We start from the raw sequence: 16,360 nt of genomic DNA, 5'->3' as shown, positions 1-16,360 counted from the left end.
ATGAAGAGATACGGGATTCACTATTATGATTGTTATCCAAGAAAATTTTCTACTGCAGGAAATAGTATGTTTGAAGGATGAGTGCATGATCATGCTTTTATTTGAAAACCTCTATCTATGTAAGTATGAGACATTTAAGAAATACATGTTCCAAAAACTGGTACAATATCTTTAGAGAAATCATATGAAAGTAGGCGTGGAAGAGATTAGATAAATTGGTGCCCAGTTCCCTGTTGCTGAGGAACTCCATTCCGTTCCTCAAACTACTCATTATTTTGCTGCAACATCTCTCTGTTACAAAATGAGTTTAACAGAATAATCTATATGCTCATCCACACACATTTCACAAAACCAGATAAGAACCTTTACCCATTGCTTTCAAAAGAGTTGTCTAGTTATTGAATATCTGAAAGGAAAACTTCATGGTTTTCTGTAAATGCATTCTCATGCAGTATGAGCAAGAAGCCACTGTTAGTATTCTAAATGTAATCAGATACTGCACTGAGGAAAACCACAGCAAAAAAACATATGATATCTACATGATAAGGATAGATTTTAATCTATCTTTTTATCTAAGGATAGACATTACAATATTATAAATGAATTTTAAAAGTTCATTTTTCATTCAATACTTATTATTAATTGAAGCTCAAAGAGAAATATACCTCATATGTTACCTTTCTAATAATACAGAATGCAAGTAATTCTAATTCTTGTAGTTCCAGTCAAATAGCAATATGTATGTTTTGGAAACTTAAAACTCTTTCCACAGTAAAATAATACTTAAAAAAGATGGTAATTAGAGAAAAATACGAGTTATTAACAATCGATATGACTTTTAAATGATAGAAACACACACTGTAAAACCACCAGTCACTGTATAGACTAGTCCCCCTACAGAACATAAGAAATCTGCCCCTCTGCTCAAAACTCTCACAAAGTACAAAAGTAATCAGCAATCTATACTACAAAATCTTACAGAAAGACTCAGCATCAAAGTAGGCAGTTTAATAAAAGCCTTAGCTCAACATCTAGTTCTGGTTAAAATAGTAAAAAAAAATAGGAAAGAACATACAAAATGCTGCATAAAGAATATAGAAGGTATAGAAAYGGTATAGAAGGTATATAAGGATGTTCTACTTAATAAAAAGTATAGCTTCATCTTCAGTACAGGTGACTGCCTATATACCAYAGAACCATAGACCACAATATACCATAGAACAAAGAAGGGTTTGAGAAGAGTAATGAGAACTCATTATAAAGATCTGAAAAAAAAAAAAATGTGTAAGAAGAAACAGAAACAAACTGGACTATTCGCATTGGAGAGAATAATAGAGAAACAGAAGTGCACGCATACAGAAAGCACCTTTCTTCTAGTCTCAAAATACACAAAGAAAGAAACACTCAAAGAAGCTGAAGGATATTAGGTTCAAAACTGAAAATGATTTTTTCCAATATACAGCACAATTAGATACAAGACTCAAAGCATCAGGAAGTTGTTGAGGTCAGTAATTCACCAAGAACAAAAAGATATTGAAAGTGTATATTAACAAGAATAAATTGTGCTATATAAACATGCACCAACAAAAAATGAAACAAAATTTAAAAGGTATTTACTCCTAGCTGACGTTTTAACCTAATTACAGATCGGGCTAAAACCTTCAGTAGGGGGTAAGTTGTGCCCTGTATTTTCATCCTGGGGGTGTCCTGAACATTCCTGTAAAGCCTCTGGTGTTGGCCTCTTCCTGATATTTAATGCTTTCTCTCTCCAGGCCTTAGGCAGTCCCATCTCAACTATCTTGGTCAAAGCAGTGGCTGTTAGGGTTTTAAACAAAAAAAATCCCTACTCAATAGCTTGAAAATCCTTGTCACTTGTTCAATATTGCTAGATATTTGTTTAGGCAAGTTTTACCTCATTAGAGCATTTATCTAAGACACACAAAGACTTTCTGGACTTATGTGAGAGGAGCAAATATCTGCTGTGCTGCCTCTCTTGCACTTGCTAGAGGTTCCTTCCATCACCTCACACTTCTGATGTTCTAATTTCTGGCATTTCAATGCTCTGTATCTTTCCTCCTTTTACCACGTTTAAGGAAAAAAACATTTAATTGACTTTTCTTCCTTCCAGTCATCTCTCACAGATTTCTATCAAGCTAATTAATTTCTCTTTTGTTTTAATTAAGCCAAGTACCAGAAGGTTCCTAAACAAAAAAGAATATACCTGCCCTTCTTTTTTTTCTTATCTAAGCAAACAGGCCAAGGCAGGAATAGTTTTCAGACTTCATCTCAATAAAGCTTAGACACACATTATTTGATTTTTATTTTTGAAAGCTTTGCCCACATAATTAAGTCCTAGGGAATTTACCACTGTAATTCACATAATGTATATATATGTCTAACTTCGACAGCAAAAGAAAAAAAGAAAAAAAAKGAAACCTAAATGAAAAAAGAAAAAAATGAAATTCTAAGTTAGAATTAGAATTCAAGGAACAGTCTTGGTGCTTAGTTCACCTGGTTGTGTGAAGCTTTATCTATCTTTGTAAACTAAAGTCGCTCAATTGGCTTGGAGGACAGATGGCTTGGAACAGATACAATCTTATTTAGCCTCCAGAAGATGACAACTGCTTTCAGCTTGCCTGTGGGGAGCAGTTTCAGGATTTTTTTCACCCAGCAAACTTCAGCCTGGGATATACAATTCCTTGTAAGGCACGAAATCCACACCACATCATTTTCTCATATCTTCCTCTCACATATATTTTAGCCCAGTAAATGGAAGAGCTGCTGCAGTAGACTCTGATGATAAAGTTACAGCTACAGGTTACCCAGCATCTTGTCTGAGTCTGACATAGGTGACACAGGCCCTTCCAATGGGCTATGAACCCCTAGTCCATGCACAGGCAAGCAAACAGCCTAAGGGGAACAAGGTTTCAATATACCATCAAAAGCTGCGTGGTTGTGTGCCTTGCCTATCTGGGCCGTTTCAGAAGATGTTAACGTGGCAGATCTAAATATAATTGATTATCTGCATTGTCGAGGCAGAAAGCCAAAAACTCTGCAATGGAAAGAGCTTGCAGAAATGACTAAATGTGTTYGATTAATAAAGCTTAATTTTCTGAGAGTACAAAACTTGATATATGTCTGATGGTCAAACTATAAAATCACATCTTAACCAAATTCTTAAATCTGCACTTTGTCGTGTTTCACACAATTTTTTTTCTGATGGGGTACTYTCTCATTTCAGTTAGTTGCAGCCTCATGCCTCAGTTTTGTACTTTTCTAAAGGAAATCTCTCTCTCTGATCATCACAAATAACATACTTTGTATCACTAATTTCTGTTCAGAAAAGAACCTGGATTATCTAATGTAGGATGTGGAAACCTCTCCACTTGGATCCTCCCAATAGATTTTGACTTGTTCTAAGAGAATTTAAGGTTCTGTTTTTAAGGTGTTATTGTGGATGACAATATAATCCCACTCTATGTACATGACAGTATTTATTACCAAAACATAAGCTCCCAGACCAGCATTTGCACCTACAGTATTGAAAAGCAATTAATAAAGTTTATAATGTAAATGGTTTAACATTAGATGATGAACAGTAGATCTTTATTCTCTTCCCCCTCCTCCTGTCTCTCCCTGTCTGTCTCTCTCTCTAATAAAAGCTCTAAAGATGGACTTTGTAAAAGTTCGATGTTAAAAAAAATGACCAGACTTAGAATTACCACCCTATAATCACATGCTCATTTCAGATGGATGACAGCACGTTGCATTTAYATGGATTTCAGTCAAAGGGAACATCAAGAAAAAATGATTTAACACTCTTACGAAATAGTATCACACAAACTCTACATCCTAGAATATTGATGGGTCTGAGTTGTTCTGTGGAATTTAGGTCAGATTTATGGTCAGTATGTTCCTCCTTACACTCTCCCCTCRTATTAATACACATTGATAAGATCCTCCCTCATTTTTCTCCAGGAAGAAGAGTCCCAGCTCTCTCAGACTTTGCTTCTTCACTGCCACCATGAAAATCTCCCCAAATTTGTATCCAGGGCAGATTTTCCTATCCAAATGTTAATTATTTTAAGAGGCCAGAAATCAGAATCTTCAGTTGGAATGCATTGTTTCCATTTTTTGCCACAGAGGAATCAAACTACTGAGAAAACCACTACCAGCTGGTCTAAGTTTTCCAATAAATTTTCAATATGTAGTCAGTGAAATTGCTAATTATCCTTTATAATTTACATATTCATCATTTACATGGACAAAAGGTCAAGGGATCTCAGAAATATTGATGGGATGTTGGCTAATGTGAACAGAATATCAGCTTTGGGAATGTATCATGACTGCAAAAATATCAATTATCTAGCTTATCTGATTTAGCAAAATATTAGACATGAAAGAAATCAAAGATAAAAGCACTGCAGAACTATAAAGTGATTTTTTTTGAAATCTCAATGAGTTTAGATGAAGACACATGTCTTGCAATGAGGTCATTTTAATTTACCCCTTTATGCTGGAACTACTTTGACAGACTTCCTACATAACGTACAGCTAGTTTAGAACYGAATTTCTGAACCTCATGAAGCAGAAGAGTTTGAATAAAAGGAGTTTGGTGAAGTAAGTTAAAGTGATGTCAGATAAWAGTGTCACATAAAATACATCACTGTATTTCTTCCCGATTATGGATACTTTTTCTACTGTTTTAATTGCTGTSACCCTCTAAGATCTTCTGAGTATGTACATATTTTTGATTTATTATCACATCTTAAAACAAGTTCTCTGAAAAAAGAGTGAATTTCACACTCCCCTAAAGAGTTAACTTCTTACGTAAACCAGCTTTATCTGTAATCACATTACATATGTTTGTTTCTAATTTTTACACAGTGGATATAACAACTTCCTGAAAGAATTCTGCTTTATTCTGCAGATGGTATAAATGCACTTTGATTACCTGGATTACATTAACTAATTGCTACATATCTGTATACTTGAAAAAGGATACTTGATAGAYGGTTACAATGAATCCTTCCATAGCGGACTAATTTTTTTGTTATTGTTTAAAGTAACAGATATGATATTTTCTGGAGAGTACATATTATGCATCCATCTTGCTTGAGGCAAATTTGTGGTGCTAATGGCAGTAAACACCACACCGTCTTTGAGCCAATTATCTGGCACAAACAAATGAAAACATTTTGAAGAGAAACACTCACTTTCTTGCCTACTTAACAATGGTCATTTGTTTGGCAGAAGTGTAGAAGTGTTGTGCGTCACATGTTCACTACACATCTGGCCTTACGACAAAGCATGGATGAAAACATGAGGTCACACAATTGTGCTCTTCTGCAAGTGCCTTCATATGACAGGACACGAATGGCAGACACAAGCAGTCTCTGGAGAAACTTTCCTCTTCCACTGAGTATACAAGGTACACAATGAACATGAGTTATTTGATTTGGACTGTATTGGTTCCTTCAAGTAACTAAAATGAAGCACTTAACTGAGGTAGACTGGATTCAGTGTTTATTCTGAAATATTTTGATAAACTGATTCATYTTTTACCTATCTTTTACCTACCAATGGAACTACCAGTCTAGATTGTCAAACGTTTGAGTTTTTAACCTGCTTTACAGATGGCTTTTAAAATGCAGAAACATGCTGTGCTTTAACCCACAAAATAAATCAGAAATATGGCATTTAAGTGGCTCCKTAGGCAAGCTCTTGTTCTAATTAACTTTTACACAGGAAAAAAAATAGAGTTTCTATTTAAGTTATCAACAGATAATGGAGATGCACTTGCCAATGGAAATGCAGAACTTCTACTAACAAGCTTTTAAAAATATAGTCCTTTAATGACATTAACTGAGGGAACCTGGGTCTGCAATTTCATGTATAATCATAMCAAAAGGAAACATTTATTTTTTAGTATTTTAGATAAGTGAAGTGCAGATATCACTATAAAATCCCCCAAGAAGTATTTGTGGCATCATTTTTCTTTTTAAATATTGTTAGTTTCCAATTTTATACCTGCATACTCTTAAAATGCAGCTGACACCAACCTATTATTCACAAACTAATCCCAGGAGAAACTATTCAAAAGTCTGAATATGAAAGAGGTCTGGATATTATATCTAAAATATGATTTTTAAAAGTGTATCCTTGTTAAATTTTAAACTTCTACCCTTGGATTTTTGTATAGATTCAAGGAAAATAATAGCATTTTTTTTTTTCTTTTTAAACAGAGACAAAGGAAGATCTGGAAAGCATTTATACACAGATTTATATTCAGTGATCTGTTCTGTTTTCTGCTGTCATTTATCAAAATGAAACCATTAGCAATTCCAAGCGAAACAGATCTCTACTATCTCAGATACTGTTTTTCAATTAAATCAAATTAAGCATGGTATTCATTCTTTATCATACTTCAGAACRTGCAAACAAATTAGACACTTTTGCTTTCTTTCCTGCTGATGTGTTACCCAGCAAGTCAGAAGTCATTTTCTWAAGGCTAATAGCACTAGTCTGGTGACAAAAGACAATATACTTCAAAAAAATCAAGAGTCAATGTTGAACCTCAACATTATTAGCTTTTAAGAAGTTTTTGGTCCATAAATACAACAAAAGTTATTATGTGAAACTTACTGTGCTGGCAGTGAATCCCATTAAATCCCTCTGGACACTTGCAAACATATCCTATGAATGTATCACCTCGATATGCTTCACTAATTTCACATGTCCCACCATTATGACATGGATTAGGAATGCAAGGTCCTAAGAGATAAAAGAAAAAGTATATACATTTATAATAACAATAATTTCAGTTATTCACATGTTTTCACTAAATTAAATTACATATGTAGATTGTTGTATTCCACCAACCCACTAGAATAAATCCTTTACTCTTTCAGATAACTTGACAGCACGGATTTTTATGAACATAAAAAAAATGTGAAACATGTCACTACTCATTAATCACAACATTATTTTTTAATGCAAGAGAAGGCAGGAGATAGAGAAGCTAAATCTTGCTCTCCTATTGAAGATAACAGGCATTCTAACTATTATACCACTGCGGCAATATATATTAATCAAATGTACCTATCACGTAGGAGTGACACCTACAATATCCTGAAGTAATCACTATGTGGCAAGTTAACAGACAGAAAAGATTCTTGCTACAGCTTTATGTGACTTTCTGCTTATGTGACCATCTCAGTAATTAGATTACTAACCAGTTATTCTTTTTTATATTTTTTTACTTAGTGCCTTTTTGGCATATCCATTTCATACTCCTTCCAAAAAGTTTCTAACTCAATTACTTTTTTCAACTGCCCATACACTACAAAAACTTTAATTTCTACAGTGAGATCTAAAATTTTCTGTTTGCTGTTATCAGCTAAAGTCTGCTCAAGTGCTGTGGTAGTGATCTAAATTTTTGTAAATGTAAGATATGCTAATTTCATAATTATTATATAAGCCTCCAGGTAATACTATATCTTCAACTGAATTCTAAAATTTATTATTTTAACAGCACTTATTAAAAGATTTTCCCATCTTCATATATTCATCTGTAACAAACATTCTACCACAACAAAACATTTTAGCATTTGACAAATACTTTCTACAATCACACTTCAAAGAAGTGGTAATCATTGTGTTGAAACAAGTTTGTGTGCTAAAAGATTTATGAGTTTGAAATAAAGTAAGTTATTTGCAATATTTGCCATGTACACACAGAGATGTTAATCTTCATTTATTGAAATGTAATGTCAGAAGTATTCATCCAATTAAAATCACATTTTTCAAAAAACTCTAGAAAAGAATTTCTTTCCACAGCATAATTTACTGACAATCAGCACTGGGAATTGAATGATTTAAACTTAAAAGAGCTGTAAGTTTAATGTTTCTGAGAGCCTGCCTATTAGTCTATGTTTTCAATTACAAATGCAAGGTTTGACAGATGTTCAGAGCTACCGCATTCTTTCAGAATGTCACAATAGTGAAAACTATGATGAGAAAATATTAATTTACAAAACATATGAATTAACAAAATGATAAGGGATATCAGAACATATTCCACAATTATAATTGCCCAGAGTGTTACAGCAGTTTAGGAATCTATGTACACATTTCTATTACAACTTATGTCATTATCCTTACCCAGGTCATACTCCTTGTTATGCTTGTGCACATCATTAAACATGAGATACATCCCACTGAGGTGAATAAACAAAACACAAATACTCTGAAACTTCTTTTGAGAAGCATGCCCTTTTTTAATTTGTTCCTTGTGTCTCCCTGTGCCAAAGAACAATGTATTTTCTTCCAGATTCTAACACAGTGTTGCAGTTTGGCAATTACCTACATGTAGCTTCATATGATAATTATATCAGTGCAAACAGATCCCCCAATCTTCCAAGAACAATACGTCTTTTAATCACTGCCTTCTCATTTTGCTTCCTGATTTCTCCGTATGGCTTGTTGAGCACATGCTCATCACTTCCCTCAGATCAAAAGTACAGACATTTACAGGCCTGAGGAGCAAAATAATACATGTACTGGTGCATGCTAGTATTTAGTTAGTCTTCTATGATGCTTTCCTTCTGAAAAAACAGAAACTACATGAATACTGTTTTGACTGATTTTCAGTTCAATGTACTGTAATGAAGATGATCTAGTTTATATTAGTTAACATTCATTTTTAACTAGACACTGGCCAGACCTATCTGCAAGTGCTCATGTTTAAAATGGAGTGATTATAAGGTTAAGGCCTAGATTCTTCAGGGCACTTAAGCCCATATAATTTCATATCCAGGATCACCATAACCAAGACACAATACATGTGTGTGGAGGTTCATACAGTCTAAATGTCTTGAACTGACATTGTGGCAAAGTTTCAGTCATGAATGCTACCAAAATGATAGGCATGGACTTAAATATTGCGGTCAGACGATGAGAGGACCCAAGCCACATCCATTATTATTTTGAATGCTGGATATTTCTTTCCCTGACAATGTGATTAATATTCTGCTTCTCATATCTATACAGGCAAGTTCTAAAACATCCTTCAATATGAAAAAAGTAACAAACTTGTCAAATAATTTAAAAATTAAAAAAACACTTCAGGAATTTGTTTTTCTAAATCAATAGCACTGTAATACTTTTGCAGGTAATCTTTAAGTAGTTTTAAGCACAAAGAGAACAACAACGTTTAATCAATATTAATGAGCGGTTGAATTCAATGGTTTACATGCATTTTTATCCATGTTCATATAAAGCCATGTCAATGAGATTAATTATGCACTGAAAATGAAATAGATCTATTCAATTTTGCGCTTTCAGGTTTTTTTACACAGTTCCAGTGTAAATAGCCAGTTGGTAATAGCCAACAATAAGACGTACAAGTATTCTCCAAAACACAGAATGATAACCAAAAGCAATAGCAGGTATCAATTTTTTTTTAGATGCTCTAAAATATCTGGGAATTGCATGAGGAAATCAACCAAATGCATCCTTAGTAGAACTGCAAAGGGGCTCAAGGCAGAATTGCATTGTTTTCCTCTTTGACAAGTACAGTCAACTAAAATTAATAAAAACAAAGTCCTATAAAATTCAATACTGAAAAGAAAAATACATACTTTTAGCTTGTATTCAACACACAAAGTAAAGCATTATTTCACCAATAAAAGACAATTTTGGATGGTGATTATTTTTACAGAGAGTGAATTAGTATACATAGGAAAATTATGGTATTTCATTCTGTACTTTTTTTTTTAAATAATATAAGTAAATGTTCTAATATGTTTCTACACTTTGCCCTTGACAGTTTGGAGGATTTCTCTTCCAGAATATTCCATTTTATTTTCTGCTGTTTCATATGTGGTCTTCCTTTTTGGAGGAAGATGCATCACCATTTTCAAATCACATTTAATTAAWTTAAGTAACATACAGATTACTCAGCAAGTGAACTACCTCTGCTATTAATCAGTTTTATCCACMTTAGCAATGCAGTGCAACAGGAAGAACTAGAACAGACTGGCTGGTGCTGAGCACCCAATGCCCAGACAACGTGCATCTCAAGAGCAGGAAGATGTAGCTACTTGTGGCTAATCCTGTTGCGGTCCCACAGACTGAGCGTTCTGAGTGGCGGGGGTACAGCAGATGCACTCCAGGAAGTCTTTTGATTTAGTCACATCAAAGAAATTCAGCCTGTGTACCATGCAACAAGAATCAGACTACCAAGGGATTTACTACAAACCTTCAATTTAATCTCAAAAGCTATGTTAGACAAGTACAATATCTGTACATAGAACAGTAATAATTAGACTTTAGGTGCTGGAAAAACAAAAAGGGTGAATCTGTAGGTACCAGATACTCTTCAGTGTCATGTGGTATCTACAAGCATTATTTGAATCCCGATACATACAGCGTACATTAAAACTCTCCAACAAGGTTTAATGTATCCACTCATTTATGAAACAAAATTCTAAATACTATCCAGAAAGCATTAAGGTTGAAAGAGAAAAAAAAAAAAAAAAAAAAATCCAACCGCAAACAACTACCACCACCACCACTCACAGTGCTCCTAATTTGATGGATGTTCACAGTATGAGTCAGGGAACAGTGCAGCCCTCCCATTCCTCACCCTGCTGAGGTCAATTTGGAGCCATTTGGAGCCCTAACACAAACATCAGAAGTACAATAGCAGTGGCAGGTCATTAGCTTAGCAGAACACAGGAAACCAGAAAGTAGTTGAGGCAGCAGTTATGATAGGAAGATGGAAGATTAAACACAGTGTAAAATAAATATTAACACTTTTGATATAAGACCTATCTATTCATCTCTTTACAGAGAAATAATATAACTAAAATGAAAAGTACTAAATCAGAAATTAACCTTGATACTCATCGATACGAAGACACTTAGCTACAAAGTTAATTGCTTTTTTTTTTTTGTAATATTGAGAGGCTGAGCGAGCTGGGCCTGTTTTCTCTGGAGAAGAGGCGGCTCAGAGGGGATATGATTAATATGTATAAGTTCAGGAAGGGAGAATGCAGGGAGGAAGGGGACAGGCTGTTCTCACTGGTGGCCAGCGATAGGACGAGGGGTAATGGCCACAAGCTGAAACANCAAAACAAATGAAGGAATTATCATTAAGCTAATAAAATAGGCAAAAGGGTTCTTTCATTGTAGGGGAAATATTCTGTATCAATAGCACTACCTTTTAGCTCTATAGGAATGTCAATCATACTTCTCCCCCCACCCCCTTTCTCTGGTAAACTGACCTCCTTATCAGTGACCTCCCAAACAGTTTTAAGATCAGGAGATCACATTCTTTTTTTCTTTCTCTAGATTTTGTTAATACTTAATACGTAAAATGATTTGTGTCAACACAAAACCTTCAAAAAAACTGACAGGGCACAGTTAGAAACAAGCCCTACATCTTGACATGTGTGAAAAGCCGTTGGCACGTATGGCTTCTTTTATCTTTAGGAAAACAGGAGAATTAATCTTGCTTCTGGAACTAAGACAAACTTCCCATGACCAAGAATGTAAGGATTATTATAGCGGATTAGACTCAGTCTAGGCAATCTAATATCGTATCTCTGTCTCTCCTCAGTTCCTGGAATCTGAGAAAGAAAAGTTTAGGAACCTCAAAAAGGAATCAATTCAAAGGCTACATCACGTTTCTTGAAAGTATATAACACAGATAAGACTAATTTTTAAATACTTAGATGAAATTCTTTCAAAACTACAATTTATATTTTTTCCATACAGTTAAAACAATGATATATACGCCACCTACATATACACAAATGAGAGACCACTTCCTGTTCAGAAATATATTTTTTCCTCATCATCCTTTTAAAATGTCCCCAGTTAAACGTATTTTTTGAAAGGTGTGCCCCTGCAAATGCAAACTTAGAGACTTCAAGGTTTAGTAGATTTAAAATCAAAATATAAAATAATTCTATTCAGAAGAGATCATCTTCCACACAGACACCAAAATGAACATTCAAAACCAGCAGGAATGTCTCTGTGTAGCTCTTTACATGTTCAAACAGAGAACTGATTTATTGCATAAAAAGGATAGGAATATAACAAAAGCTTTCAGGGACTCTGATCTTCCTTGCATTTACTACTTTGCCTATTAATTTAATTCAAGGCTTCCTTGACAAGGAGGTTGGTTTTGAATGCTCCCAGCTGTGTGCCTGTGTGGGAGATGGGCTACTTTCCACAAAGACCAGTTTAACAACGTGACAGAAATRTTCCTCCACCTGCTGAGTTCTGGGGATAGTTAATTCATGCTGAAATATATGMTTGTGTCTCAGCCTACCTATAGGTTCCAGCCAGCAAATATGACACATCCTTTTCCCTAATTGTGTAGAGAGTTAGTTCTCATTACATGTACTTTAAGACAGGTTCATCACCACCTTTGTGRTTTAGACAATCACATTCTGCTCAGTATTTTCTACATCACACCTTGGTTTAAAGACTACGTCACCATTTCCAAAGAAAAGACTTAACATACATGGATCCAAAGAATAGCCTGCTTGTTCATTACTTGAAAATGCCTCCATATTCCTAGCAGCCCAGTATGCGTTTTTGAAGATATCTGAAGAAAGCATTCTCAGCAAATGTGCTTTTCACAAAAGGGCAAGCTGTAACCACAAAAAGGAAAAGAATTTCTCTTGGGCAATATAATTATTTTGCCATGCAAGTATGACACATATTTAGCAATAATTGAATAGTTTGGAGTGCAGTATTTGTTCTTTTCTTACAGTTTTCTTTCTCTTAAAAGCAATTCTTGCCTTAAAATTTACATAAACATTTTTGAGTCCAACTCTTATTTGACTCAAACATCTTGGTGTAGCTCCAAGAAAATAAAGGACTTTCAGCAAAACTATGAACTACAGTAAGTTAAACTTCCAGTACTTTGAATACCTTTGAATACCATACTCTTCCAGCTTTCAGAAGAATAATCAGAAATCCTTGCTTTCCCAGCATAAAAAAAAAAAAAAAAAAAAAAAAAAAAAAAAAAAAAAAAAAAAAAAAGTACATGTAATAATTCTTAAAGATCAGTACATTTCATATAATTTCTGTGTGGAGTCTACCACCGTTGACTCTATTTTGCTTTTAGGGTACAAGTGAATTTTATATCAACTAATATTTATTAAATTTACATCTTACTTGTTTTGACTCTTTTAAACTGAAAAGAATGGACTTTACAGAACATTATTCTAATTTTATGTGGTATATTTCATTATATATAGCCATCAATTAATATTGTCAAGTTAATTTATGAAGAAAATAAAAAAGTAATTAGCAGTTATGTATACCTTGTCATTAACATGCTAAAAATATCCTTTTTTAATTCATTCAGCCTAGTTCATAAATATATTAGTATTGTATTAAAGACTACCTAACAATATATTCATTATAAACTAATGGCACAGATCCAGACTTGATTGCATTGTGATTAAATATTTATCTTGTTTCTAACGCAGCAAATGGAGCATGTTGATTATAACGATCAGGGTGTCTCCATCTGGATTCAGCAAAAGCTGAAATTCACCTCTAGAGCACAAAATGCTCTAGGTCATTTCTGCACATTTCTCTCTAATTTTAGTCTGTAAATTTCTATTACAGAGAAATCTAAATTGATTGTCCAACCATCTCCCACTTTTTTTTTTAATTCAAGTAAAATATTGTTGGACAAGATCCTGTTTATAAACTTAATAGCGACTCAATATCTTTCCTTAACAAATAATCTGAAATTATCACTTAAACTCACCATCTACTGCAAATGATAGATCACACCCCAAATTAAGGTGTGGTCAGTATAATRGGTAATTCTGTGACAACTGTGTATGATGAGGTCTGAAAATGTTCCAGAATTGGAAAAAGTGTTTAATACACTACAACTCATTCTTTCCCAATTTTGTTCTTTGTTATTAATTCTTTATAATTCTTAGCTTCCAAGCTCCCRAACTGTCTCTTTCCCATTTTCAGTGCTCTTTCCCACTTTCAATGCTCAGTTCTGCTTTGTAAACCTCTTCCATTGCCTGCTATTGCATAACTGATTTATGCCCACAGTTTTTTTTTTCTCCAGCGAGTTCTCATAAATCTAATGTAGTAAATTCATGACTCCTGTGCTGGCTCTCCTCATTCTCTTTCAGGAGAGTTTTCTTTGCAAACAATATCTATTTCATTTACAGAAAATCCAGGTCCAGGGTATTTTAATTCACTTCCTCTAACTTAATACTCAGGCAGCATCATTTTTACTTCTCATTGATGCCATCATTTTCATCATTACTGACTTCTCCCATCTATGGAAGCCTAAATGTGGAAGACTCGGCTGTTACTCTTTGTTATCTTTAACCACTCCTTTTTCTCATCTCTACAAATTTTAAGAGAGCAACTATTTTTAAAATAAAAGATTTTAGCTCCTCTTTGATTTTTTAAAATTTTTTCTTCAAGTAAAATTTGTTGCTTTGTGCTAATGGCTTACTTTGTGTTATCACTAACTCTAGAGTATTTTTCCTCTTTATTACCTTTAATATTTTCCACAGTTGTTTTTTAGTAGTTTCTGGTATAGAATCAGATAAGGGATATAATCCATAGAGTTCATGGAATGGTTAAGGATGGAAGGGACCTCTAGCGATCATCTAGTCCAACTCCCCTGCTCAAGCAAGGACAGCTASAGCACATGGTACAGGGCMGCATCCAGACAGGTCTGGAAGACCTCCAGAGAAGGAGACTCTACAACCTCCYTGGGCAGCCTGTTCCAGGGCTCTGTCACTCTCACAGGAAAGAAGTTCTTCCTCACCTGGAGATGGAACTGCCTGTGTTGCAACTTATACCCATTACCCCTTGTCCTGTCACTGGTCACCACTGAGAAGAGTTTCGTCCCATCCTCTTCACATTCTCCCCTCAGGTACTTATACTTATTGACCAGATCCCCTCTCAGTCTTCTCTAGGCTAAACAGGCCCAACTCAYGCAGTCTTTCCTCATACGATAGATGTTCCAGTCCTAATCATTTTTGTCACTCTCCACTGGACCCCGTCTAGAAGCTCCACGTCCCTCTTGCACTGGGGAGCCCAGAACTGCACACAATATTCCAGGTGCAGCATCACCAGAGCTGAGGAAAGGGGCAGGGTTCCCTCCCTGGTAACATCCTCCTGCTGGTAACATCCTCCTGATGCAGGCCAGGATCCCATTGGCCYTCTTGGCCACAAGGGCACACTGCTGACTCATGGTTTACTTGGTGTCAACCAGGACTCCCAAGACCCTCTCTGTGGAGCTGCCTTCCATCAGCTCAACCCCCTAATCTGTCCTTGTGCCTGGGGTTATTCCTCCCCAGGTGCAGGACCCTGCACTTGTCCTTGTTGAGCCTCATGAGGTTCCTCTCTGCCCAGCTCTCCAGCCTGCCTCTGAATGGCAGCACACCCCTTCGGAGTGTCGGTCAGTCCATCAAGTACCTGACCTTCTTTAATTTATGTTCAAAGTGATAACAACCCACTAAAAATCAGAGTTTGCAAAAGCAAGCAGTAGGAAGAGGTATTTTCTCCTGTCATCCTCAAGCTGTATAATTCCAATGAGTATGTGGTCATTAAAAGGACATGGACTTACAGATCCTTTCATCTTCCTTTTTATTTATTTTTTTTATTTTTTTTTTTCCTTCTCTTTTCTCCCCATTACTTACCAGTGAAACTTAGAGCATTTTGAGAAAATCTGAATCACTAAAATCACCTGATGGTCACCAAATCTGAGAAGAGGGGTTTGGTCTTGTGCTTCAGTATAGTTAAGAAACCAGAGGCAGACATTCCAATGCATGGAAAGGATGATGGCTTTCACCCTGATAATGAAATATGTCAATAAATTGCCCACACATCCAAATTGTAGCTTCTAGCATAATCAGGAGGGATGGACTTAAAACTGCAGCTTTGTTAAAAGAACCATGAGGCAGCATCCTGATGTCAGCTTATCATGCAATTACACATCAGTAAATGATAACAAAAGAAAACAAAAGAAAAAATATCTAAAAATAACCATGAGATCATAACTACGTTTAAATTAGCAGCGTGGCCTAAGAACTATGCAATCTAAAGAACTTGGTGTTCACCTTCTACRTACTTCAAGACATTTTATACTGGATTATCTGCAGTTTGGTCCTATGACCTTAATATCTATAAATGAATACTTTGTTTTGTTTCAGCCAAAATGTACCCAGCCCATGGATCCACTCCATCCTGYTCCAGAACAAAATGAGTAGGGATGACTGAGAGGTTCACTTCAAAAGCACACTTCTGATAACACTACAGATCTAGAGCTATCTACAACAGCTACCTTCAG

General features: G+C 35.1%; 1 protein-coding gene across 2 annotated transcripts in view; it reads right to left on the bottom strand.

Moving 5' to 3' along the window:
* The window catches only part of EDIL3 (EGF like repeats and discoidin domains 3), a 219,171-nt gene that overhangs the window by 101,514 nt on the left and 101,297 nt on the right, over nucleotides 1–16,360 (bottom strand). For both annotated transcript variants that reach the window (XM_026035921.1, XM_026035928.1), the window contains one exon: nucleotides 6,646–6,774. In XM_026035921.1, the coding sequence (XP_025891706.1) occupies nucleotides 6,646–6,774 (129 nt within the window). The remainder of the gene's footprint in view (nucleotides 1–6,645; nucleotides 6,775–16,360) is intronic.

Source organism: Nothoprocta perdicaria, unplaced genomic scaffold (genome assembly GCF_003342845.1).
Source record: "Nothoprocta perdicaria isolate Ctin4 unplaced genomic scaffold, notPer1 scaffold_1, whole genome shotgun sequence".
Classification (NCBI taxonomy): domain Eukaryota; kingdom Metazoa; phylum Chordata; class Aves; order Tinamiformes; family Tinamidae; genus Nothoprocta; species Nothoprocta perdicaria.
Note: the sequence above shows the minus strand (reverse complement) of the source record. Positions and strands in the feature narration are given on the sequence as shown.